The sequence below is a fragment of the Mchenga conophoros genome, unplaced genomic scaffold (assembly GCF_057382185.1).
Source record: "Mchenga conophoros isolate Kocher_MC1m ecotype Shallow Benthic unplaced genomic scaffold, M_conophoros_male_GT1.1 unmapped_scaffold_5, whole genome shotgun sequence".
NCBI lineage: Eukaryota > Metazoa > Chordata > Actinopteri > Cichliformes > Cichlidae > Mchenga > Mchenga conophoros.
The window spans coordinates 278,521-306,217 of record NW_028182332.1 but is presented as its reverse complement, the minus strand read 5'-3'; the positions used below and the strand labels follow the sequence as shown (position 1 = coordinate 306,217).

The following is a 27,697-nucleotide window of genomic DNA, read 5'->3' as shown; positions in this document are numbered from 1 at the left end:
CCCGATCAGTCTTCACACTGTTCGTGTTATTATATGACAAATACTTAGTTCATGGATGCTAACCACCAACATCGTTACGACAGTGCACACAGGCTGTGCTGCTGTTGCTACAGCGCTCCTCTACAGTCGTGGAGCTAACCACAGACATTCAGCTGTCCTGTTCTTCCTACAGACAGTGAAATAACCACACAGTCTGCTGCCCTGGTTCAGCAAGCTAACCGCAGACTCTGAACCACATGCACTCGCAGCTGAACGATCTGGGACCTGGTCTGACTCCTTGGGTCTACACGCAGCGTGACGTGAGGCTCCGCAGCTATTTCATCCAGTTTTCATTTATTTATATCAGGAGAAATGGAGGAAATAGACATGCAGCTAGATAAAACACTTCCTGTCCCACATCTAAATGTGTCTCTGGGCACAGGTTCACTCTGAAAGTCGACTTTTTTCCCTCTCTCATCTCAGGCTTCACCCCCATCTGTTATGCAAGTGGAGGATTTCTCAAAGAAAGGTGCGTGGGACGGTTAAAAATAACACCAGACTTCCAATTGGCTGGCAGCACGAGGCTGTTTCTGCATATTTAATGAGACACAAGCAGACAGGAGAGTGGAAGCGAAACATAATTCACTGTTGTGCGACCACATGTTATTGGCTGCCTGAGCCATCACAGTTTAATATGTAGAAAGTCACCATGTGCCCTAACGACCACCAGGGCGCTGCGACTGCTCAGGTGCGAGTCGGGTCCACGAGTCACTGGAAAGACAACGCGGTTCTTTGGGAAACGCCAAACGTCCAGAAAAAGCTATTATTAATGACTGGCTCTCTTCCACAGCGTGTCTTTGTCCCGTCTTCCTCCGTCACCCCCAACAGGAGGCAGATGGCCCCGCCCCTCCCTGAGCCAGGTTTCTTCCTGTTAAAGGGAGTTTTTCCTTCACACTGTCGCCAAAGTGCTGCTCATTAGGGCTCATTTGGTGCTGTATAAATAAAACTGAATTGAATTAAAAAGCAGTTTTTTGGAGGTTCTTGAAAATATTTCATGGCCACCTCCAGAGCTTCCTGGGAGCTGAGAGAGGTCAGCGTTATCGGGGAGTCCTTGAGTAAAAAGTTCTTTGAGAGTTTAAAAGCTCGTTGGGCCGCCGCTCTTAACGTCCTACAGCAGAAAGTGTTCTCATGAGGGTTCTAGCAGTCCTTCAGACATTTCCAGCTTTTGTTAAACATGCAGCCTCAGGCCCGGGTTACTGGAAATACTGAATACCTATCAGAACATTTAGATGTTTCTGGCAAACGTTAACGACTTTGTGACATTTCCTGGAAAGAAATTACGATCTTGCGTTTGAGAGGTTTGCTGGGGAGATTTCAAAGGAAAAGAAAAAGAGTGAGAGGAGAATAGAGAAGGTTCCAGAGCCCCAGAGGAAGCTTACCAAGAGGGCACACCCAAAGGACAAAGCCAAGAGCACCGAGGAGTCTCTGACAATGTTTGAGACACTGTGAGGATGACCTGGTGGAAAGGAGGTCCTTAACAAGGCTCTTTCTCACATGTTTTAGAGGTCCTAGTAGAGAGGGGGGTTTCTTATCTGAAGAGGCTGTAGCTGTCCTGTAGGATGAGACTGTACCTTCTTCCAAACAAACTGAGTAAAGTTGCAGCTACTGGGCTGAATGTGAAGATAAGAGCTCTTCCCTGGTCTCCTTTGAGCGGGGCCTTCGCTTCCTGTGATGTAAACTAACATCCCATCTGACATCACACTCCGAGCTCCACCAATAATCTGGCATGAGGAAGAACAGGCTGTTTTCTCTGGTTTCCTTTTGGAAACATCCCACTCAGCGTGGGGATGCTCTGCCTGCTGGCCCTGATATCCACCCCACACGCATCTCACATCATCAGCATGCTGCGCTGTAATAATCAGTCCGCCTGCTGCTCCTGTGCCGCAGCACCACCAGGCACAGCCACACATCCATCCAACTCACATCGCCGCTCAGGGAGAGGGAAGGAGGGGGAGGAGTGACGAGCATTCATCTTCTCTGACAGAGAGAGAGACGGGCGAGATACCGACAGCACAAATGGAGGAGGAGCAGGCAGGGAGAAAATGTTCATTTTCACATGTTATCATGTCAGGGAGCAGAGCAGGGGACACACAGACAGACGAGTGGACACACAGACAGACCAGGGGACACACAGACAGACGAGTGGACACACAGACAGACCAGAGGACACACAGACAGACCAGTGGACACACAGACAGACGAGTGGACACACAGACAGACCAGGGGACACACAGACAGACCAGTGGACACACAGACAGACCAGAGGACACACAGACAGACCAGGGGACACACAGACAGACCAGGGGACACACAGACAGACCAGTGGACACACAGACAGACCAGTGGACACACAGACAGACGAGTGGACACACAGACAGACCAGTGGACACACAGACAGACCAGGGGACACACAGACAGACCAGTAGACACACAGACAGACGAGTGGACACACAGACAGACCAGTGGACACACAGACAGACCAGTGGACACACAGACAGACCAGGGGACACACAGACAGACCAGTAGACACACAGACAGACGAGTGGACACACAGACAGACCAGTGGACACACAGACAGACCAGGGGAAACACAGACAGACGAGTGGACACACAGACAGACGAGTGGACACACAGACAGACCAGTGGACACACAGACAGACCAGGGGACACACAGACAGACCAGTAGACACACAGACAGACCAGTGGACACACAGACAGACGAGTGGACACACAGACAGACGAGTGGACACACAGACAGACCAGGGGACACACAGACAGACCAGTAGACACACAGACAGACGAGTGGACACACAGACAGACCAGGGGACACACAGACAGACGAGTGGACACACAGACAGACCAGGGGACACACAGACAGACCAGTAGACACACAGACAGACCAGTGGACACACAGACAGACGAGTGGACACACAGACAGACCAGTGGACACACAGACAGACCAGTGGACACATATATAGACGTGTCCATTCATTCCAACGCAGATCCAATCATGTGAGTTGAACCTGAACGCCAGGAAGTTTGTTTGTTATTCACTCCAGGCTCCTCCCACCGCCCACACGGGGTTAAACTCGTGGGCAAATCCAGACTGACCGCAGGTATGAGTGTGAGTGCTGAGATGGATCAGACAGCTGTGACAGGCTCCACCCCCATGACCCTGACGACCTGGTCAGAAAACTGATGGATCGATGTTTTTATTTGTGATCAGTCAATAGATCATTTTAGTCATTACTCACTAAATGGATGTTTCAGCTTTGAATGCTTCGTGTACGATGGATGGCCTGCTCATACATACATGCTAATACTACGAGGTAATGATCGACAACATGCGCTTCTGTATTCGTACTTGGTGTCGTTGTTGCTCCTGCTCGACGTGTGTGTTGGGGACATGTTTTTGGTGAAAACTGTAACAAAGTACAGACGGGATCAAAAGTGCGAACACCGCCTCGGTCTGAAACCGAACATAACTGAACATATTCTGACCTGAGTGTCTGAGCGTCCACCATTGTAACAGCAGGACAGAAATATAAGGACACAGTTGGTCCCCTTTAATCCAACCATGGTGGGCCTGCTGGAGTCTCTACACCTGTCTGCATTCTCTGAACAGTTTCTGTAGTTGCTTCGTCTTCAGAACATGAGGGACTGCAGCACTCTGTGCTTCACGGAGACATGGCTGACCCCCACCGTGCCGTAACTCCATCGGGTTCATTCTTAATAAAGTTTTATCTAATCTAACGACATAAATCTCAGCCAAACCGATTTACTCAGGAACAAATCAAACACTGAAAAAAGCCCAACAATAACATTTTTAAGTTATCCGAGTGACTTATATATCATGTTTGACCTGAGTAGCGACAGACAGCGGGGGTCTGAAAACGATGAAGTGCCGGGAGTTCGGTGTTCTCGGCGGCTCCAGTGATCCTCGAGCTCCCGGCTAGCTATCGAGCTGGTGGGTAACAGACGTCTCCGAAAACATCGGAGCACTTTTGCAAATATGCGGTGTCTTGATAAACCGAGCAGATATTTGATGTTTACACAGCTACTTTCTCGCCTGAAAATATGCTAAAAGTTTATTTTGTGACCCAGAAAGAATCATGAGAGTAATATTAAAACTTAGTAGCGGCCGCCATTGTTGGAAACTGGAGTTTGGCTGGGCCGCGCTATGAATTCTGGGATATGGTGGGCCGCGAAGGACACACCCGATCCATCCTTCAAATTCGGGGAGATGAAGGACGCATTTGAAGGAGTCGAGGAACTGGGACAGCCTTCATCGCTGTGACGTAATCGGCCTTCAAATGCGACCTTTGAAGGATGCAGCCGACGTTTTGGGACGCAGCTACTGTGTCTGGGCGCTCAGAGAGCGCTGCACAGTTTGCCTGGGATTCTAATTTAATGCAGTTTAATACAACTCTTCTCGTTTTTGTATTTGTTTGAAGGCAGAGCTTTAAACTGAAAGATGCAGAAATCGGGGGTTTTCAGTTGGAGGGTGAAAATTTAGCAACAGCAAGAAGAGCTTTGAGAGCTTTCTAATGTTTGACAGCTGCGGCACAGCTCAGTAGGAAGATGGAAGACTTTACACACAACTGTGGATTCACCATCAGCTGCTGCAACCTGACCCTGATGTTCAGTTACAACATTTGGTGTTGGTTAGCGATGACAACGTGTTGAACTTGTTCGCTCAGATTTCGCCTCGATCACGTCCTGGTGGATGGAGCCTGAACGAGCCTGCACTCACATGCTGACAGCTTACATAAGCACATTGTACGCGATGTATTATTCTCCAAATCTGGCCTTAATCCTCACACTGGGAGAGATGAGTCTCCCCAAGGTGGGATTTCAGCTGCTGAAGATGAGGCGCTGCGATGCTGCGGCACATTTGCTCTTTCTTTGATCGACGCGCTCCTGAAAGCCCAACAGTTGATCCTCGCGACACACATCACATCTGCTCACCTTCCTCACTCAGCCAGCCCTCATCACTGCAGCTTTTTACAAGGATGCGTGCCATTGCACCCGTTTAGACTGTAGGGGACGATGGCTACTTGCAATATTATCTGCCCTGCTCACGCCAGTCCTGCAGTGAGGAATTAAAACGACCTCCTGTTAGGGTACCCGGGTCCTCGACCCAGAGTTATTGAACTTTGGTTTTGATATTATTTATAATTTCTAGAGTTCTCTGTCTTATGGTTTATGTCTCTGTGTTGCATAGTTGCTCGGTCTCCCCTGTCTGCTGTGTCCCCTTGTCAACCCCGCATCTCTGTGTTGTTTCCTGTTTTACTTTGAAAGTCTGTGTCTGCTCCTTGTCACACCTAGCACTTTCCTGAAATGTAAATTCCTTTTGTGTGCTTTGCAGCACCTGGTTTTCCATCTGAGGAGGAAGAGTTTTGACTCCTCTCCCTTTGAAGCCACCAACTCTGATTGGCTGCCCTGTGCAGACATAAAGATGGAACAGCTGAGGTATATCTACCCGCTACCATCACCAGAACCACGAGCAGAGGAAGTATCCTGAAACAAGCGTTTGAAGTAGTCTGACTCTCACAGGAAATATCCGTGCAGACGACCCTGTCACCGGTGACGGGCTCAGGCTTGCATCTCGCACTTTGGGTATAACAAAAGTCAATCTTCAGATAAGGTAGTTGAACTGAAAGAGAACTTCCTGTAGTTTCTGAAATGGTGTTTGTTTAGCGTGTGGTTAAATACAAACTAGCCCAACTCTCACCCGTGAGCTTCATCAGTGGCCTGTTCGGGGGTTTAAACAGCACGGAGATGTGACTGCACGGCACACAGGGAGGTCGGTGTAAACGCTCCCTTCTGCCCGAGGCTCATTACGACGGATTAAATCTTCCACGAGACGTTTTCAGCACGACTACCTGTGCTCGTGCCGCGAGGCGCGCAGCTCTCCGAGCAGCTCGCGTGACTAAGTGTGCTCTGTAACGCTGATTCACGCACACACGGGATCTATATCTGTGTCAGGTGATGACTGAGAGGACATACACTTCCTCTGCCTCCGTATGAATCACAGCCGAACACGCAGTCACACTCGCACACAAGATCAATGTGACACGCTTACACATGCATCACACGGCCTGTCAGAGGCTGTCTTACCTCCAGCTGAGGAGCACAAACCTCACAGGGATGCTCGGTGAATCTCTCAGAGATCACCCGCAGTGAAGGGGAATTTCGGCCTGCCTACATTTACCTGTAAGAATGAGCATGTGTGAGATTTGGATGCTCAACAGCAACAAATGAGAACTTGAATGCAATAAGTCGATGGCTGGGATGGGAGCGCTAGAACTGCGACGACAGCTGACTCGTGTGCTGCAGCTCTGTCAGGAGGAAGGCAGCTCGGCCCTCTTCAGCAGCAGCAGGTTATTGTCCGTAAAGACAGACACGATAAAAAAACACATGTGTAAAACATCTGTAGCTGTGACTTGGAGTTAATGTATCAGAGATCATTTCTGACATTTTTCCATGTCTCTGCCCTAAATACAAGATAAGAGACATGAGAGTAGAGTGTGTAACTGTCCGTCACAGACAGGATTCAGTGGTGGGAACATCTGAAGTGCTGAGGCTTAGAAATGCTGCAGCTACTCACTGCGTGGCCTCTCTAACCCATCAACCCATCAACCCAAGGAAAGCGACACCTGAGGAGTTCTTCTTCTCTCAGTTTACTGCCTCCTCTTCCTCTGGAGATGTTACTTCTCCTCCACTGCTCAGCACAGCCAAGCCCACCCAGAGCAGACACGTTGGGTAACTTCTTCACCCAAATGTTTAGTGGAAAAGCAAAGTCATCACGCTGGCTGGTGGACACGCAGAGATGCTCACCGAGCCGTGATGCATCACTGTCTCTGCACCGCTGCTCACGAACAGCAAGCCGCCAGCAGCAACACAAACACACCGACAACTGAAACCTTTATGAACTTAAAGGGTCTTAAATGTCCCACAGCAGCACAGCCAGGTTCATCACATGGTCAGCCATTCAATTCCTAAATCTGCGACTGAATTTTATGGAAAATGAGAAGCAAGCTGTGAAATTCGACATGGCCGATATGGTCCGTGGATTTTCAGTATGAGTTGTAGCACGACGTGTATTTCTCCCAAGGTGCACGTCTGTTGCTACCTGGACCTTTTGTTGGCCACATTTGCACCTCTAACCCTCCCATGATGGAGCAGGACCAGCAGACTTCCACCGGAGGGGCTTTACTTTCATTTACACAGCACATACAGGTGAAGACCTGACAATAAAATAAAGAAAACAGAAAAAACCCAACAATCAGATGATCCCTATGAGCAGCACTTTGGTGACAACGGGGAAGAAAAACTCGTTTTAACAGGAAGAAACCTCCAGCAGAACTCAGGGAGGGGCGGCTGGTTGGAGGAAGACAATATGAAAACCAGAGGTTAATATAACTGATGATTAAATGCAGGGTGGTGTAACAAAAACAAACACCCAGTGCATCATGGGAGTCCCCCAGCAGCTACGTCTATTGCAGCATCACTAAGGGAGGATTCAGGGTCACCTGGTGCAGCCCTAACTATATGCTTTAGCTAAACGTTTGAAGCCTGATCTTGAAAGCAGAGATAGTGTCTGTCTCCTGAATGCAAACTGGAAGCTGCTACGACCTTAGAACAGCACTGTACCACTGTTACTGCTTTAAGGAAAGTAATCCTGCAGAGATCTGAGTGTGGAAATGTTGACACTTATTACGCTGTGTACCGTGCAGCATGAATGTGCAGCATGCTGCCACGCTAAAAGACACGTGTAGTGAAGAAGAAGCTCAGACCAGGTCTTCATCTTCTCATATTTCTGAGCAGCAGACTTGAGGTGGTAACCCGAGTCATGCTGCTCTTTCTCCTCCTCTTCCTCCTCCTTCTCCGCTGCGCAGCCTCTTGACAGGAGACGGGAGGCGGGCCAACAGTGCTTCCAGTAATCTGCGGTGCTTTGTTCTCATTATGGCACATTAACACTTATTAACACAGTAAACCAACAGCTAATGGCTTGATAAACACAGGAACTCATCGGGAGGGAGAATGAGAGAGGGGGAGAGAGGGCAGGGGTGTTTTGTATGTGTGAGAAAATGCTGCACAGCTGGGAGACAAAGGTAATGATCAAACAATCATAATTAACCCCGACTGCCCAGAGAACGTAGAGTAAGAGGTCAAATATGCACAGTTAATTATTTCCTCAAAGAGGAGAATATGCAGATTTCTATGTGGAGCAGCTCCTCTCCACACATGCTGCAGTCTGTTCAGAGAGCACGCTCTCAATCACGCTGGAAACAAGCCCAGACCAAGCTTAACGAAGCCTAACCTAAACCTACAACCTGAGCCTAATCTTTACTGTAGCCCGAGCTTTAAGATAAGCCTGATCTCTCACCTCAGCCACTGATTTCATCTCGTGGTTTAGGCCAAGATCAAGACTGGATGAATCTCGCCCACAGGTGTGGCTGTTTCCAAGTTTCACTACACATCTGGAAGTGCACGGACTTAAATCAAAAGACCTGAAATGCCAGGTCAGGGAGCTCCGTATGAATGTGAGCCAACCTCGCTCTGAACAAACGACCAGGTCATCTACCAATCAGAAGGCTGCTGGTTCAACCAGACTGCTCTAGTCTGCTTGGGCACGATACTAAGTCCAGGTTACTCTCCAATGCATCGCAGTGTGAGTGCTACATAGACAGCAGTTAAGCACAGAAACAAGTGCTGGTATGGGTGTGAAGAGGTGAATATAGGAACCAGTCCATTTATGACAGTGCTGCACGGGCGAGCAGCTGGCCGTGTGATGAATACGAACTGTCCGAGCTCTGCACCAAAACTCTTTCCTGCATTCACCTTTGTTGGTGGTGCTGGCCACTTTAATGCACAGGAATGTATCGGCGTGTTTTTCCTGGACACTGAGAGAGTAGCTACATGATTTACATTTCAAATTGATCCCCACTGATCTTTTACCATCATCTCATCTGCAGTTTTACTTCCTGCCAGCTGTGCATGAGACGATCATATAGAGACCAAGAGTAAAGTATTTACAGCAGCCTGAAGCCTAAACTGTTGGCTCACACTTGGCACACTGAAACATGATGGAGACTAAGGAAAGACATAAGAACAGATCAGCAGATCTTCAGAGGTGTGCTTCAGTCTCTCCTGTGGTTCTCTTCATCATAATGTCACAGACACTCAAATGAGCCAAAACGCCTCCTGACTTCTGTGGAGTTTTGTCACCAGAGAGGAGTCTGGGTCTGCTCGCTGCCTCCCTCCCCTTGGCCCCGGAGGACCTGGATTATCCCAAACTTCAGGATTATAGCTGAACACTAGCTGACTCGCTGCTCTTCATCCTCGACAACAAACTGCAGGAATCCAGGCAGCAGGAAGATAAAAGAAAATGTGGAGATAATAAAGTGCTTGTAGGTGTTCTTTAGCTTAATTATATCTTTGATAGTGAAGCCTGAAGGAGCAGCGAGCAAAGCCTGACACCTTTGATGTGTTTCTGCTGCATGAAGCACAGACGCACACATTGATGGAGCGCACAAAAACACATCAAAATGAAAACGTGTTTCAGAGCTATGTTTATCTGTGGTGCAGCAGATAACAAGCTTTCACACATTTGCACATCTGGAGCCATTAGTTTGAAAAATTCCATTAACCAGTTGAATTTTCAAACTTTCCAGTTTAGCTGCATGTTAGGAAGCAGCTGTTTCATTACAGTGTGTCAGAGTCAAATGTTGCTCTTTATTTTATCTGATTTACAAACTCATCTGAGCTTCTTACTTTCACATAGAACAACAAATTTACAACAACACGTTCCACGTCGTTGCACGGTTTCACTCATACAGCTATGCAGACTCTTTGTAGCACTGTGAGGCACAGAAGTAGCTTCTGCATTTAACATCCAGCGCATGAAGACTTCCTTTCCCCTGCAGCTCTCTCGTGGTGCACATCCTCTCATCAACTTCTTCTATCAGGCTAACACGGACAGACCAATGACCCTTTACTGTCACACAAACGCACACTTTAGAATCAGCAGTTAACCTGACAAGCATGTCTTTGGAAAGGTTCTTCTTACTGAAAGGGCAGCTGCTCATTTCATTGGCTAACTACACTCTCAGGTTCATAGGGTTAGTTGTCTCTGTGTCCTGCTCTCTGCTAGTTCAGCTCATGGTAAATGGGCTGTAACTTATGTAGCACTCACACACTGAGTGCACATCTACAGAGCCTCTTTCAAAAAACTCATGTATGCATGGAAACAAGCAGGGCTGTATGAAGGAATTCAACTCTGTTCATCTATACAGCATCCAATCACAACAGCAGTCGCCTCAAGGTGCTTATATTGTAAGGTATGAGCAGCACTTTGGCGACAGTGGGAAGGAAAAACTCCCTTTTAACAGGAAGAAACCTCCAGCAGAACCAGGCTCAGGGAGGGGCGGGGCCATCTGCTGTGGACCAGCTGAAGGCTTTTCAGTGAGTTTTTAGGACTTCCTGATAATAATGAATTACAGTCGTCCAGCCTGGAAGTAATAAATGCATGAACTAGTTTTTCAGCGTCACTCTGAGACAGGATATTTCTAATTTTAGAGATGTTGCACAAATGGAAGAAAGCAGTCTTACATATTTGTTTAATATGTGCGTTGAAGGACATGTCCTGGTCAAAAATGACTCCAAGGTTCCTCACAGCGTTACTGGAGGCCAAGGTAATGCCATCCAGAGTAAGAATCTGCTTAGATACCATATTTCTAGGCTTTTCAGGGCCGAGTACAATAACCTCAGTTTGATCTGAATCAAGAAGCAGAAAGTTAGCGGCCATCCAGGTCTTTATGTCTTTAAGACATTCCTGCAGTTTAACTCATTGGTGTGTGTTATCTGGCTTCATACTACGGCTGCCACAAACGATTATTTTGATAGTCGATTATTTCTGCGATTAGTCGACTAATCAGATCATCATCCATTGGACGTAAAACGTACAGCTTATTGCACCAGCAGCATCTGCTCTTATATAACTATCATTAGCTGACAGCTTTAAGTGTTTAAGGTCTGTGCTAACTAAAAGTAAAGACAAGATGATAGTTTATTAAATTTTAATGACATTTGCAGATTGTTTCGGTGGAGTTTAATAAACTCCTTGCTGTCTAAAATATAACAGGACACCGGAGTATATTCTGGAGCATCTCACACTTCTGATAATCAGTTTTCTTTTTGACGTTTATTCAGCTGTGTAAAAACTATAACTTTAATCTCAGCCAAACCGATTTACTCAGGAACAAATAAAATACTGAAAAAGCCAAACAACCTGAGTGTAACCTGAGTAGCGAAAGACGGTGGTGGGTTTGAAAACGATTTGCCGGGAGTCCGGTGTTCTCACGGGCTCTAGTGAGCCTAGCCCCCGGCTCGCTATCGAGCTAGTGTGTAACCCATATCAACTACTCCCTGTCACATGACCCACGTCAGCTGATTTGAGGTCCCTCTTCTGATTGGCTCCTTCCATGTCGCGGCAACTCTGAAAACCGGCTGTGGAGGGATACTTCCGGGTTCGACTCCTGCTGTGGCTGTGAGCTTATGGCATTTAGAGCGGTGTTGGAAAACAAAGCGTTTTCTCCCCTCAATTCATCTTTAAACTTTAAACTCAGCGGTAAGTGTCCTTAATATCTTTCAACCTTTGGTTGTCAGTAACCAGCCGATCGTTTTCGCGATTAAAAAATGACTTTGTGCGGCAGCGCTCCCACCGCAAGCAGAACTCCGGTTCAAAAACCGCTGTTTTTGAACACTTTTATTTACTTAAGCATTTTTATGGGCTTACGTTGAAACAAAGTGCGATTGAAAGATTATTGTTAGGTGTTGCCTTGAATTCGGCTATGCTGTCTGTTAGACAGTTGTTTTTCTTTATTGTTGTTTTTGTATTGTTTGTAGCGAACGCTACTGGACTGTATAGATTAAGCTACGTAGCCAAGATGATTAATGATTTAACTGTTTTACATTGATTGATGATGATTTATGGTTTGCATTGTTACCTAGACTTGCAGAAGAGCATATTTTTTTACCGGTAAACTGAATTGAACTTGATGTGCTAATGGACATTTTTCTGACCTACAGGTCAGGTTTTTTTTCCCTCTTTGAATTGATCTTCTTCATATTGAAGTGGCGAGCCGGTAGGACCATTCTTTCTTTTCCCCCACTTAGCCGTCTTTGGATTACGGACATATTTCCCCCTTGTATGAAGCTGGACCCTAAGGAGGAATACCTTAAAAGTGAACTTTAAAAAGAAAAGGACCAAAAAAAAGGACTCTTAGCAAAAGGACTCTTGCACAGAAAAATCACAGCACTGATTTATTATTTAATTGTGGACATTTACGTTGTGTGTTGTGTTAATTATTTTGTTCCATTTCCCCTTTCCCCTATTTATTCAATATATTTTTGGTACAAGACATTGCAGTTTTTGGTCTCATCATTCACACCATCTGGGCTCCATAAAGAACTATTTCTTCTGCGCGTCAGTCAGTAAATTCATCCATTGACATAAACTAGTCCTTAAATAACTTAGCGTTACAAGTGGGTAACAGACGTCTCCGAAAACGTCGGAGCGCTTTTGAAAATATGTGGTGTCTTGATAAACTGAGCAGATATTTGAGGTTTACACAGCTACATTCTCGCCTGAAAATATGTTAAACGTTTATTTTGTGACCCAGAAAGAATAATAAGAGTAACATTAAAACTAACTAGCTGCCGCCATTGTTGGAAACTGGAATTGGCTGGGCTGCGCTATGAATTCTGGGTTAGGTTGGGCCATACGCCCGACCCATCCTTCAAATCTGGGGAAAAGTAGGACGCATTTGTCGGCTGCATTTGCATCTGGACAGCCTTCGTCGCGTTGCTGTAACTTAATCGGCCTTCAAATGCGGCCTCCGAAGGATGTGGCCCCTGAATTTGGACACAGCTACGATATCGGAGTTGCTTCTTCTTCTTCGGGGTTTAACGGCAGCTGGCATCCTTGTACATGCAGTGCTGCCATCTTCTGTTTCAGTCTGTTATTACACCCTTAAATCCTGCTACTTATTCCTGCGTCTTTTGTGATCTTACAAAGCTTCAAACGACGCGTCGACTATTAAATTAGTCGTCGACGATTTTGACATGATCGTGACTAGTCGATTAATCGTGGCAGCCCTACTTCATAGATAGATAGAGCTGGGTGTCATCTGCGTAGCAGTGAAAATGTATGCTATGCCTTCTGATGATACTGCCTAAGGGAAGCTACAGAGATGAGTCCACTGTCAGAGGCCATAAGAAGATCATTTGTAACCTTCACTAAACAAGTAATTATTGAAGCTAACTCAGAAAGATCAATTGGAGAAAAAGAGTCTAACTTAACATCAATGGTACTAAGAGTAGCTGTAGATAATATTACATCTGTGGGATGATTACTGGTAATTTTTCCTCTAATGATAAGAATTTTATTTGTGAAGAAGTTCATGAAGTCATTACTAGTTAACGTTAAAGGGATGGTTGGCTCAACAGAGCTCTGACTGTTTGTCAGCCTGGCTACAGAGCTGAAGAGAAACCTGGGGTTGTTCTTATTTTCTTCAATCAGTGATGAATAGTAAGATGTTCTGGCTTTGCGGAGGGCTTTCTTATAAAGCAACAAACTATTTCTCCAGGCTAAATGATGATCCTCTAAATTTGTGACCCGCCATTTCCTCTCCAGATTACGAGTCATCTGCTTTAGGCTACGTGTTTGAGAATTATACCAGGTCAGGTACTTCTGATTAGAGACCTTAGTTTTCACAGGAGCTACAGTATCCAGAGTCGTATGTAGTGAGGAGGTGAAATTATTAACAAGATGATCGACCTCTGTCTGCTGGGGGACAGCTAGCGGGGCCTACACTACCTTTGGCTCCCCCGGCTACAGAGAGTCTCCAATTCAGTAATCCCGGCCTCCAGAGCTGCAAATATGCTGCATTTATTACAAGTATCATTACTGCTAAAGGAGGCCGAGGAGTAACTAAACATCTGACACAATGAGCAGGAAAGTGCAGGTAGGATGGGTGAAGAGGCCGTGGTGCTAGCGAGTCTGCTTCGAGCTAAGCTAAGCTAGCGAATCCCTAAAGACACAGTGAGTGAATACTGTGACAATAAATTAACGAGTGAGTACACAGAGAGCGTGTTTGGGATGACGTATGTGAAGATTACTATGAAGATAGATATCTAAAGGTTTTTCATTAAATAGCTACGCAGATAAGCTACACGAAAACACCACTGTGGAACAGGAGGCGATCTCTACCATAGAGAGTGAACACCAAGTGACAGCGCCACTCAAAGGAGGCTTCAGTAGTTTGCCCAAGGACGACAGAGCTGGGGATCAAACTACCAACCTTCCGAAGAGTACCAAAACAAAGCTTTGGCAGCCATGAGAACTGGGTAAGACACTATAAAGGGTCCATCCAGGACATGTGAATGAAGCAAATAGTAAATTGTATAATAATACTAACTACGAGCTGCTAATACTAGTAGGAGATAGCATTACTACACCTCTCACCCCTGTTTGCAAATTACTTCAAATATATTTAAAAAAGAACTGAGGATGTTTCACGTGTACGTGGCTGAAGTATTATGTAGATTCATATTAGTACTGAAGAGTCGTTTCAAACATCATATACAGTACAGATACGGTAACAAAAAAGGCCTGAGAAGCGTGTGATGTGGTTCAATATCTGTAGGAGGTTTGTCGATCAGCTAATGCCACCTCTGTCTCCAGGCTCGTCAGCCACTGGCAGCCTGCCTCACATGCTGGTGGAAATGCTGGTTATTAAAAGTAAAGCAAAGTGAAGGTTTCCTGAGCTGCAAAATGAAGCTAAAGGTGAAGTACGAAAACATGCAGTTCCTCTAATGACCACTGGAGGCTTCGGAGGAACCAAATCGACCCCCACAGACTACGCAGAAATGTTTCCAGTTTTAAGAGTTACGGATTAGAATATCTTATTAATTCCTGCATGATGTGGTTACAGTTTCTCTACGGCAATAACAGACTGAACTAAATCAATGAATACAACATATTACAAACAAACAGAACTGAAGAAGCTTCTCGAATGAGAGGCGCAACTTAACGAAGTCCAGACGCTTTTCTTTCCAAGCTCCTTAGACTACAATGACCTGGATGACTGAGAACAGACAATAAAGTTACCAAATATAAGAATTAGCTCTAATATATCTACGAATAGCAAGATGATAAATATCCAGAGTATTACAGAGGTTAGATAAATATGAGTGAGATTTTAAACTGTCAAACGTTGTGTCTGTTGTTCGTCTGTAGAGGACGTGTAACTGCTGCACTGTGTGCTGTGCATCAGATGGAGGAGTTGTGCAGCGATAACCAGGAATGATTTCCTGTGTCAGTCAGTGGTGCATTATGGGTAATCTCAGTCTCTCACTGTGACTGGCCAGCACGTCACACACGAGTGTGTGGGAGGTGTTGCCTGACAGAGTCCAGCTTCATCCACACAGCTTTACTGTCCCTGTGATCAGTTTGAGTCTGTTGGCGCCTGCGACCCTCAGCCTGCTGTCCCAGCATGCAACAGCACAGAGGATAGCATCTTATGTGTTTGTTTTAAATTACTTACAAAACACAATGTCGCGGGATTTTAACATTTAAATAATGTTGGACAGAAAGTCGCTCATGTCCTCTAGACAACGGATAATCACAGATTTATTGTTGGGAGGAAACGTCTGCACCGTCAGGCTGTTTCAAGTGTTTACACTTCGTTTTGGTTTAGGTTTGCATTTTAGGCAAAGTGCCTTGAAATCTATCTGTCACATAAGTGTGTGGTGTGTTGAACGGTCCTGCTGCAGTAACTGAAGGTGTAACCAAAGATGTTTCACAAACACACAGATTCTGTGTAGATTCCTGAGCAGTGTGAGGCTGCACTTGTATGAAGACGTACGTGGCCAGGAGAGCGTACCAGGTCCAGACTTATGTTGTGTGGTTTGGGAACAAATCAGGTTCAGTGCAGGGAGAAGACAGTCCTCACAAAGGTTTCATTAGAAACACACAGACTGAAAACCCACCTCCTCCAAACTCAACTAAACTCCACAATGATCAGTCAGTGCTGGGGATGAACACAACAGGTGTACCAGATCTTCACTCCTCAGTCTGATTATGTATACCTGTGTCCAGGCTAGCTTTAGCATTGGACCCACTGCACCGACATATTTCCAGCAGTCAGAAACTGATGTCGGTCCCACTTTAGAGAAGGTGGTTTCAGTCGAGCAGCAGAGTCGAGCAGCAGAGTCGAGCAGCAGATACTCAAAAGCTAATTAATGAGCAATTATTTTAGACATTGTCTGAAAAACATCAAATATATCTATATTTACATATATAAATATTGCGAGTATAGTGTGAGTGCCTCCAAAAACTCTTACATCCTTCAGCTTTTTTAGAGATGACTTGACAGCGCTCGTAAAATGCTAGCACTCTGCTAATGCTCGCTGATTGGTCGGTTAAGATGTTTGTTATGTTTCCCACAAACACTTCGTGTGGGATCAGGAGTCCGGACAGCGGTCGTTCCCCAGTATTTGGATGTTCTTCGATAAAATGTTCTTTTATTTATGTTTTGGTTGTTTAAAGCTGGTTGGCTAACAAAGGTGCGTAACTGGGGACATTACACACCACAACGCACCAAACCACACAACAAACAAACAAAGAAACATTTTCAGACCAGAGAGAGTAACAAACGATTCTCGTAATCATCATCTGCTCATACAGGATGCTACTCACTAAATTAAATCCCCTTAATGTTCAACCCGGCCGATTGATTTTTAATCTCAGTTATGATTAAGAATCGTAACTGTCAGGAACGAAACATGGATCTCACAAGAGAAAATGACACCTTGTACCAGCTTCAGTTGAATTTGATCTGCATTACAATAACATGCGTATAGAAAGCCTGAAAACCGACTAGACCCACTCCCACCCACGACACACATACTCATTGTAAAATCTTCATATTTGCTCAAATCAGACGATAAAAGGCAACAAAAAGTGTTCAGTCTGATGACTCGTGTGCTTTTATGTTGTGCTCAGTCCTGCACATGGATCTGGACTCAGATTCTCCAGACTGTGTGAGTAAGTGTGGCGCCTGCAGTGAGCGGAGCGGCCTCCAGGAGGCGCCGTCGGCTCCTCAACCTGTGGTTTGGAGTCGTTGAGTGAAAAGCTGCCAAACGCAGAGCGAGTGTGCGGCAGACTGGCTGTTTGTGTTTGACCTTTTCCATCCAAATGAGCTTTAACTTCATTGTGCTGAGGAGAGTTTATGAGGCAGAAAATGAGCCCATATGGCTGTGAAATCAGATCAGTGTCACCAACAACAGATCAAACAACACATCTGACTGCCAGCGAGCACAGCAACAACAACACCGACTGACTGCAGGCTGAGCCGCCATCGAAGGATGACAGCGGCTGACTCATCGGACGAACCGAGGTTCACACTTGCAGCTTCAGTGTCATCAGGCAGGTCCTGGGCTAACGCTGGGGTCTGAGAGCTGCTCCTTCTAGCCAGTGATGCTGTCACTGTTCAAACAGTTTAATCTGGCAGTTCACCCTCTGAAGGAAACTGAAGTTTTAATCAATATTACAAAGATTTTCCAGCATATTTGGAATTTCTAAGGCACTGGGAGAGAATGTACTCTCAAAGGGGAAAATTCAATTATCCAATTACATTTGATTTCTATTGGACCAAATCACAACAAGCTGCTTTATGTTGTAAAGTAAAGAAGAGAACAGTGAGCAGGTAAGATCTTTGCTGTGTTTTGGTTGAAACTCTGCGTACAAGGCTCGCCCACATGCACACATGTCCAGGTTGACTGATCCATAAAGGCCCACCGTGTGCATTTGGGTGTGGCTGTGCCATATGACCAAACTCTCATATCTCAATATAAGATCGTCCCGACAACGATATACATCACAAACATTTTCAGCTAATTCTGTGACTGTCGGGCAGCTCGGCCTCCGTGACGTGTTTGCAGCTGGGCGTCGTGTACCTGGAGTCCCGTGTTGCACAACAGTTTTCTTTGTGAGTATTTACCACACGGCCCGTTCTAAGGTTCATTTTTGAGCACCCGACGGCTCTTTTCAGCCTCTCGTCTGTAAACACTCTGCATACTATTTCACGTGAGTCAGTTTATTTTGGAAAATCTCAGCAGGATCTTCAGCTTTATTGTGAAAGGTTTATGTGGAAAATAAACAAGCGGACGGCGGAGCCAGACGATTGTTGTTGCTAACGACAACGCACAAAAACAGTCGCTTGTGCGTCCGTAGTGTGGTTATGTTAAATATAAGAGAAAGAGAGAGGTTTAAGAACTTCTACAGTGACATCAAAGCCATGAACGAATATTGCCGTAAACAGTTTGTTTTGCGACACCACAAAACAAACGACAGCGTAAAATGAACCGACAGACGTTTTTATATCGTGAGCCGATATGCATGGTTATATCGAACAGCCCTACATCCAAGTTTCATAAATGTTTTTCTCCTCACAGGATTTTTGGCTTTTGTGCTCACGTTCTTCTTATAAATGAGATCCAACCCACAAAGCAGAGGTCCAGCTAGCTAAGCTGGCAGCCTTTACATGCTGTAAGCTCTGCTCAGGACATCAGCAGCAGTAGCTGAGCCCGTGAACAAACAGCAGCTGCTGCAGGGGGAAGTCCAGCTGCCACTGTGTTTCAGACAGATTCTACTAACTGTACACACGTCCTTCAGTTTTCATCATTTGGTCTGTTTCAAGCTAAAAGCAACAATTTGTTGTTGTTAGCACCGTGTGTCAGTGTGACCGTGTGTGAAAGCTGATGTGTTCAGTGCACACTTAGATGGTTGAAACTGAACAAACGCTACAGCCGTTACAGCCGTGGTGTCATTTTTAAAACAACCATACCCACTAAAGGGCAGCACGGTGTCCAAAGACATGTACTTGTCCGTGGGTGCGAATGCGACCTGTCCAGGGTGGACCCCGCCTCTCGCCCTGTGACAGCTGGGATAGGCTCCAGCGCCCCCCTGACCCAGAAAAGGATCAGCGGAAGCAATTGGATGGACATCAAATAAATCCACAGTTTAAAAAGCTCATAAATATTTATCTCATAAAAAAGAAAAGGTCAGTGCAGGGGGATCAGTGAACTAGGAGGGTCATGCTGTTTGGATCCCGCACACATCCATCTGCTCAGCGACCAGCATGCTGCAGAAGCGCTAAACTCACACTGCAATACACGTACAAAGCATCTGTGACAGGAAGATGTACATCCCAAAGGCATGTGGTGAAACAAACACGTGACTTCAGCAGGAAATTTCAAGTATACAACAAACATTCAGTTTACCTGCTGCAGCTGCAAACGATGGTCGTGGAACACAACAGACAAATGCGACACTTTCAAATAATGTAAGTCTGATCGTGGACAGCGTGCTGTAGTTTGGACCGGAGACACTGTCCTCCTTTCGTTCTCAAATTGAGCTAAAAGATAATCAAGTCTGAAATTAATTTTCTGTCTCATAGATTAGTCAACTTATCATTTGAGCTCAGCTCGTCCCAAAGCCTGTGTGGCAGAAACCAGCAGAACAATCAGGCCTCCATTCACCAAATGTTCCAATACAAACACACAGATGTTGCTACCTAATCCCCTTCCTGTCCTTCCTCCCTGTCCTCCTGCAGCCTCACAGCTTCTGTTTGAACACCAGTTTTGGTAAAAATGGAGTTTTAGCTGCACGGCCCCGCAGACGCATCAGCACCGATGTAAGTAACATCGGCTGTGATGTAATACGCCTCCTCTTCTCTAATCTGTCACATATAAGATTACAGATAATCTGGGTGTGAGGTGACGTCACACGGTCAGACCCAAAGCAAACACACACTGTGCTGTTATTAGTAGGGAAACACACAGAAGACCAGTGTGAACAGCTATGGTGAGCACTTTGATGCTCACGCTCCGGGTTATCTCATCACCTTGTTTTCATCAGAAAAAGGTAACTGACGAACATCATTTGTCAACAACGTAACTTCCTTCTGTTGTAAAAGTTACATTTTTCCATGAAACACCTGACAGCTCAGGCGCACTAAGAACATCTGGATTTGATGATTTCTGCCTGTCAGTTGTCATGGTTCACTGTTGTACATCAGTAAATGTAAAAAGCTGATGGTACAGCCCATTTATACACGTGCTCACTTGTTCAACAGTCACCTGGAGTTTTGCCCTGTGTCACTGACACAGATGCAGCCGCTGGACTCTTTCTGGAAACCCACAGATATCATCACAGCCAGCACGAGTACAGCAGAGAGCTGTGACAGCTGTTGTCTTTTCTTCTTGGCCTGTGTGAAGATGCATCAGCCTGGTGTGAACACACTGCTACTATAGCCATACCTCAGAAAACACATGACACATAGCTGTGAGTTATACGTGCATCCCCAAAAATACAGCTGATAACAGATATGGACTTGACCAATCAGTGACAGCCAATATGCTAATCCAGCTAACCAGCACTAGTGGTTCTTCTGCTTATCCGGGGCCGGGTCGCGGGGGCAGCAGCCCAAGCAGAGAGGCTCGTGGCCATAGGTGAGGGAAGGGACGTAGATCGACCAGTAAATTGAGAGCTTCGCTTTTTTATCTAATATTTTGTCAAATATCTGCATCACATATAAATAGTTGAAACAAAATCTATTTTAGACGACTCGTGGCGACTGGTTAGCAAAGCTGTGAATTTCCCTATCGTTGGATATAAGACTATTAGATTAAACAGATTACACACCAATCCTAGTGATCCATATTTAGACAACAAGCAAAGATTAAATGAAAGAATCAGCATCATATATGAGCCCCGGGATGAAAAACAATGTGTTTAAAAGAATTAAAAGTTTTGTTTTATGTCAACAAATCATCTCCAGTTTTCTCACCAACATCACCGTGGTGATGTGCTCCTTTACACAGACTGTAAGGACCGAAGAAGAGTTCAAACATCCTGGTTATTCGTAACTCACACACACACACTCACACACACTCACACTCTTTGCAGTGGCGACCCCAGCACTGCTGGGTGTGAGCACGTCAAAGCTGAGGGTGTAGGTGTAATCTGTAATCAAATTACATTTATATCAAAGTATTTATCTACTATTATTATTATTAGTAATCACAGACCAAACAGTGAAGTCATTTATTGTTATTCAGTTATGAACAAATAAAGTATTAGTTGTTTTCTTTCATGTACTTTATGCGATTGGTTGACCTCAGGTCAGAACATGTGACAGTGTGTCCACAGCACGCTCTCATCCCAGCGTGCCACACCGACGGCTGTGACACACGTGCTGCAGGGGATAGCGCTCTGGTCTAAAACATCTGCTTCACATCTCATTTATTACCTAGAGTCAACAAGAACATGAGTGCGCTTCACAAGCAACAACCCACTGCTGAGAAATGATGTGCAAACTGGCCTCTTTTACACAGCATCTATGACGACACGCAGCAGACACACGATCGTGCTCTCAACACCATCACACATGTTTGCTTGGATATGAGTAAAATTGCTGCACAACAACCATTCTTTTGTTGTGAGGTTTTTCAACAGTCTGCTGTCAGCACACTGATAAACAGGTACGTCCTCTTCAGATGCTCCAGGTGATTACTGAAACTACCATCTGATATCTACAATTACAACAAAATCTGATCATAATATTATCCCAAGGTCATGTCAATACTGGCACTGACAACACCAGCGATGCTGACGCACAACAGTTTGTAAAACTCTTAAAAACAGCAACCCACCCATGAAAAGGTCACACGCCTGATCGATCTCTTCCACAGGCCTCGATGTCACAGTCACACATTTCCTAAATCTGCTGCCACTGATCGTCATTGAATATTTTCATAAGTTTATTATTTATCTGCCAAAACAAGAAGCAGTGGCTGCACGGCTCAAACATTCACCAGCACTGTGAGCGTGGACGATGACCGCAGCGCTCCTGTTCATGTGTGTGGTCGTCACCACCGTTTGTACTTTTTTCAGTAAGAGTAATCTAACTAATTACTATTTCTATCGTTACAACGCTGTTACCGTTATTTTTCAACAAACAGACGACTGAAGCTGTGTTCAGCTGACTGCACCTTACATCAGCTGCAGAAGTAGCTGTAAGTAATCTGGGCGCTGCAGCTTTAAGCAGCTGCGCGCTCCCGCGGGCGGGGATCAATTTCTGCCCGACGACCACTTTTTTAAAGGTGAACTGGGGAAATCAATTATACCCTGGACCCCAGAGGGCTAAACATTTTTTTAAAGTAACTCAATAGTTACTTTTCAAGTAATTAATTACTTTTAGAATCTTGTAACTCAGTTACTAACTCAGTTACTTATTTGAAGAAGTAACTAGTAACTATGACTTGTAACTAGTACAACGCTCTACACTTCTCAGGTGAGATTCTTCGGATGTTATTTGTCAAACTTTAATAACCTGAGAACACTTTCTGTAATGATGTGTTTTCATATCATGTTTAGCAACAGATTCGTTTAATCCTTCCTCTGTTTTATTCTTTGTTGTGTGTTTGAGGTGTAACATGTTAATGATGCACACAGTTAGGCAGCATTTAAAGGTTCATGATGGATGAGTGTGATTGGTTACACAGCTTTTTACATGAAACAGTCCTCAAACTGAACTTCTCAGTGTTAAACTATTCCATTAGTTTAGGTTAGCCAAAGGGAATGATAACAGAATGATGTGACTTTCTTTGGTTAGTTTGGATATCTGGGTGCTGAATGCCCAGAAGACAGTGGAGATTATTGTGGACTTCAGGAAGCACACAGCCCCACTCCCCCCCATCATCACCTCTGTGGACTCATTCCGCTTCCTGGGTACCACCATCACCCAGGACCTGAAGTGGGAGCCCACCATCACCTCCGTCATCAAGAAAGCCCAGCAGAGGATGTACTTCCTGAGGCAGCTGAAGAAATTCAACCTGCCAACACGGACGATGATGCAGTTCTACACTGCAATCATCGAGTCCATCCTCACCTCCTCCATCACCGTGTGGTACGCTGGAGCCTCTATCAGGGACAAACAGAGACTGCAGCGTGTTGTGCGCTCTGCTGAGAAGGTGATTGGCTGCAGACTCCCATCTCTGCAGGACCTGTACACCTCCAGGACACTGCGGCGTGCAGCTCGGATCTCAGCTGACCCTTCTCACCCTGGACACAGTCTGTTTGACCTGCTCCCCTCAGGCAGGAGGCTCCGGTCCATTCGCACCAGAACCTCTCGCCATAAGAACAGTTTCTTCCCCTCTGCTGTTGGACACATGAACAATAACCATATGACTGTCCCCGCCACTAACACATGACCCTACGCTGTGTCACTGCATCATTTCATGTTTGGCACTGATCACCACCTGCACTCATGTATATATCTTTCTACGTAGCACTCTTAATTCTTATTCTCATGTATATATCTCATGTATATCTCATGCACATATCTTTCTATGTAGCACTTTTAATTCTTATTCCTACTTTTATTTTTTCATGTCTATTTAAGTGCTATTTATGACAGTATGTTTGCACTGAAGCACCGCAGCAATTTCCTAATGTTGTAAACCTGCTCAACATTTGGCAATAAACCCCTTTCTGATTCTGATTCTGGGATATATTCACCCCAGCATAATGGACAATTATTTATCAGAGAAACAACAAGAACGGTGAACTCTGAACAGCCTGAGTCTGGTGACCGAGCTGATGAAGTCAACAACAATATGTCGTGTCTGCTGCTAATGTACAGTCATTTACTGGGCACTGATGCTTGCACTCAACTACCACACTGTAAATACTGTTATATTATATGACACTGTTTGACTTTATACTTTTTACTTTATATTTGATACTGTTACTACGTTTACTATGGTTATTATGTTACTATGCTGCTTCTTGTTTTATTGCTGCTGGCCTCTGTGAGCTACCACACAAATTCCGTTGTATAACTACAATGACAATAAAGTTCTTTATCTTATCTTATCTTCTTTTTACTGAAGTAAGAGGGGACTGAGTTTCACACAGACCTCTGCACGAGAAGGCTTCACTTGGTTTATACAGTCTATGGGAAAAAACTGCATTGTTTACTGATAATTATAGAGACAGGGTCACCGAAAAATACAAAAGTAATGTCCATGCATCCATCATGCATCCACCCATGCATCCATCCATGCATCCATCCATGCATCCACCCATGCATCCATCCATCCATCCATCTATGCATCCATCCATCCATGCATCCATCCATCCATCCATCTATGCATCCATCCATGCATCCCCCCATGCATCCATCCATGCATCCATCCATGCATCCACCCATGCATCCATCCATCCATGCATCCATCCATCTATCCATCCATCCATGCATCCATCCATCCATCCATCCATGCATCCACCCATGCGTTCTCTTCAGCTTATCCTTGTCAGTGTTGCGGGGGGGCTATCATAGGGTGCGAGCAGGGTGCACCCTGGACAGGTCACCAGTCTGTCACAGGGCTAACACAGAGACAACCATTCACACTGTAATCTAACTCACGGGTTTGTGATGTCACTCTGTCAATCACTAATCACTGCCAGTAAACATACCAGCTAATCCTCCATGACCAACATTTATAAAATGGGTTAGAAAATGAGTGTGTGGGCCCAAAAACTCCTCAGAGAAGAGTTTGCTGAGGTCAAGACCAAGGACGAGTTTCCATAAACCTCTGCAGGAAATAAATGATGGCCACAGAAAAGAGCTTTAAAGGGCGCCCACCTGGGCTTCAGCTTTCAGGCTCTGAAGGTATGGTTGTGTTTTATGCTGAGCACAGCCATGTGTTTTTACAAAAGTAAATACACACGGATCCACTAGTGTCCACTGAGCGTCCACGCTGACCTCCACATGCTGCATTTTAGTATTTCTCTGCAGCACACTCACACACTCCTGCTGCATGTCTCATGCACTTACACACAGCACCACACACCTACTGATGTCACAGAGATCTTTGACTCGACACAGACATATCAAGGACTAACATGTTTCTGACATGTGGACATGTGCTAAACTAATGATCTGGTCACTCTGGCCGTGGCCTGCGCTGAATCATACACGTTATTAATCTCTGGCAGATGGCTCCGCCCCTCCCTGAGCCTGGTTCTGCCGGAGGTTAAAAGGGAGTTTTTCCTTCCCACTGTCGCCAAAGTGCTGCTCATAGGGGGTCATATGATTGTTGGGTTTTTCTCTGTGTTATTGTAGGGTCTGCGTTACAATACAAAGCACCTTGAGGCGACTGCTTATTTTGGTGCTGTATAAATAAATTGTATTAAATTTCTGTGGTCAGACAAAGATGGAGATGACTTGTACATTTGAAATCAAAGTAGCTTGCTGGCTATAAGCTCAGTGGTGGGGTATTATCACTTATGATTGGCTGGCTGCACTGACATGTTGTCATAGTATTTCATTTCATAAAATGAGCAAACACTGAAAAGTGTAGGACTAAACTCTGGTTACCTGGCTGTAAAAGCAGGTCAGCGATGCTGCTGTTCAGGGTGCAGCCTAGCACAACCATCAAAATACAACTGTTGGCCATTACATGCTTTGAATTGGGCAAAATGTAAAAGTCAAATATAAAATTATAAAATAGACATTGGAAAATGTAAAAAGGGCATTTATAAAGTAAGAGGCTGAAACAGCAGATGCCTGAGCACCAGCACACTGTCTACAGTAACACACTGACTGTATTTACTAAGAGCCACGACACAGAAATAAGCAGAAAAACAACACAGTATTATAGTACATGCAACTTGATTTCTACTGGAGGACCAAAGTATAGCAGGACACAGTTATGACACCATATTACACCAGATTATTTGAAATGTGCAAGTAAGGCAAAATGAGAAGATCGGGGTTTATGTACAGTAGAGGAATGGCCACCGTGCAGGAGCTGGCATGTGTTACAGTAACTACAGGAACGAACCAGCAGCATACCAGTAAAAGAACCGGCATTTCCAGGCATTTCCAGTGCCCGGTCATGTCAGGACTGACACAGTGAAAGCAGCAGCAGCAGCATCGTGTCGCCATCTCCTGCTGCACGGAGCTGCAGGCTGCTTCATACAGACCCACCGGCACACACCGAACCCACAGTGCCATCTAATAACGGCACTGCTGGGGCCACGATGCAGGATTAGCACTGCGGCTGTCCCTGTATGCACAGGTGTGCTTATCTGTGTTTGTGTAGCAGCCTACCTGTTGTGCCTTTATGCCAGGCACGAGTGTGACTGAATGAACCACGAACCAGCCACGCACGCACACGCACAGGAGCCAAATCCCTCACAAGGTCAAGTTGCTGTTTGTAATACTCCGCTCGCGTGCACTCAAAATCGCATTCACGTAACATGTAAGGTGCGCGTGCATGTGGTAACTCAAAATATATGAATTGTATGCTAATGACGTCCTTACCGTACACGCCCTGGCCGTGCACGCCCTGCAGGAAGCCGGTAAACAGCCACAGGAGACCGAAAACTACCCCCATCTTCACATCGTCCTGTGGCCTCGTCGCTGCTTCTGCCCCCCTCCGGGGATGAGGGTGGATGTTCGGTTCTCCGCTGCTGCCGCTGCTCTTCCTCCGTCCTCCTCCGCTCCGTACACAATCTCATCCACAGATCCAAATATTTCCCTGCTAGCAGCCGCCGACCCCGGTTAGATATGACGGGCAGATGCGGTTCCGCTCATACCGGTGCTAACGTTTGCTAAAAGCGCCAGAAACCCTTGAGGAGAAGGACGTCCAGCGGCACCCGGCGAGAGCAGATGCTTCACTCGCTCCTTGATGATGACATTCCGGGGGAAAGGATCAAAACTGAAGGAGCAAACAGCCGGTGCGTCAGTCTTCTTTGAGCTGGTCAAAAGTGTGCGCTGACCGTCCGCCGAGTCCACCGGGATGCGCGTCCGTCGGTCAGTACCGGAGATACATCCATCATCCTGCGGAGAAGCGCTACCGCTCCGTGTCAGCGGCTCGGCCCTTCAGGCCGGGGAGAGGAGAGGGACAGTCCGTGATGCCGTGAGTTCCAGCAAAGACGGATAAGCGGTCAGTCCGGTCGATTTGTCGGTGTATTTCACCGGTCGGTGAGAGACGTCACTCAGCCAACCGAGCAGTAAAGTCGCGGGAACGGAGAACGGAAGGACTTCCGGTATTTGTATATCAAAATAAAAGTCACCTGCCAGCTCATCCGCCGTGTTTATGGCTGATTCAGCAGCGAAATCTACAGTCTCTGGATTTCACTGTGCTAAAATATCGCGCTTATTATAAAATAATAATTATTATTATTATTAAGTAATACATTTCTCCCTAATCAGCTGTTAAATGGGAATTACTGGTGCAGGGTGTCATGGTCCGGGTGAGTCCGGGGTTTTACCTCCGAATAACGGTTTCCACCTGGAAACTCTCCACCGGGTCTTCAAGTAACCACAGTTAGTGCTGACCGTCATAGATGTTTGCTCACAGCAGTGTTACCCCTGTGTTCTACACCCCCAGTCATCCTGGATCCGCTCACCTGCCTGCCCTCCCGTCACACCACTCTCGGATCACCTCACCTGGACACCACGCTGCTTCACCCGGACCAATTACCCCTCTCTTGCCAAAACCTCCACCTGCA

General features: G+C 45.8%; 1 protein-coding gene across 3 annotated transcripts in view; it reads right to left on the bottom strand.

Moving 5' to 3' along the window:
• The window catches only part of LOC146546194 (MAM domain-containing glycosylphosphatidylinositol anchor protein 2-like), a 154,683-nt gene extending 127,444 nt beyond the window's left edge, over positions 1 to 27,239 (bottom strand). For 2 of the 3 annotated variants that reach the window (XR_014891017.1, XM_085266636.1), the window contains exon 1: positions 26,505 to 27,239. Coding sequence is in view for 2 of the 3 variants with exons in the window: in XM_085266636.1 (XP_085122762.1) it covers positions 26,505 to 26,577 (73 nt within the window). In the remaining variant the exon portion in view is untranslated. The remainder of the gene's footprint in view (positions 1 to 26,504) is intronic. The other variant, XM_085266635.1, reaches the window with a different exon arrangement.
• Between the last annotated feature and the right edge of the window lie 458 nt (positions 27,240 to 27,697).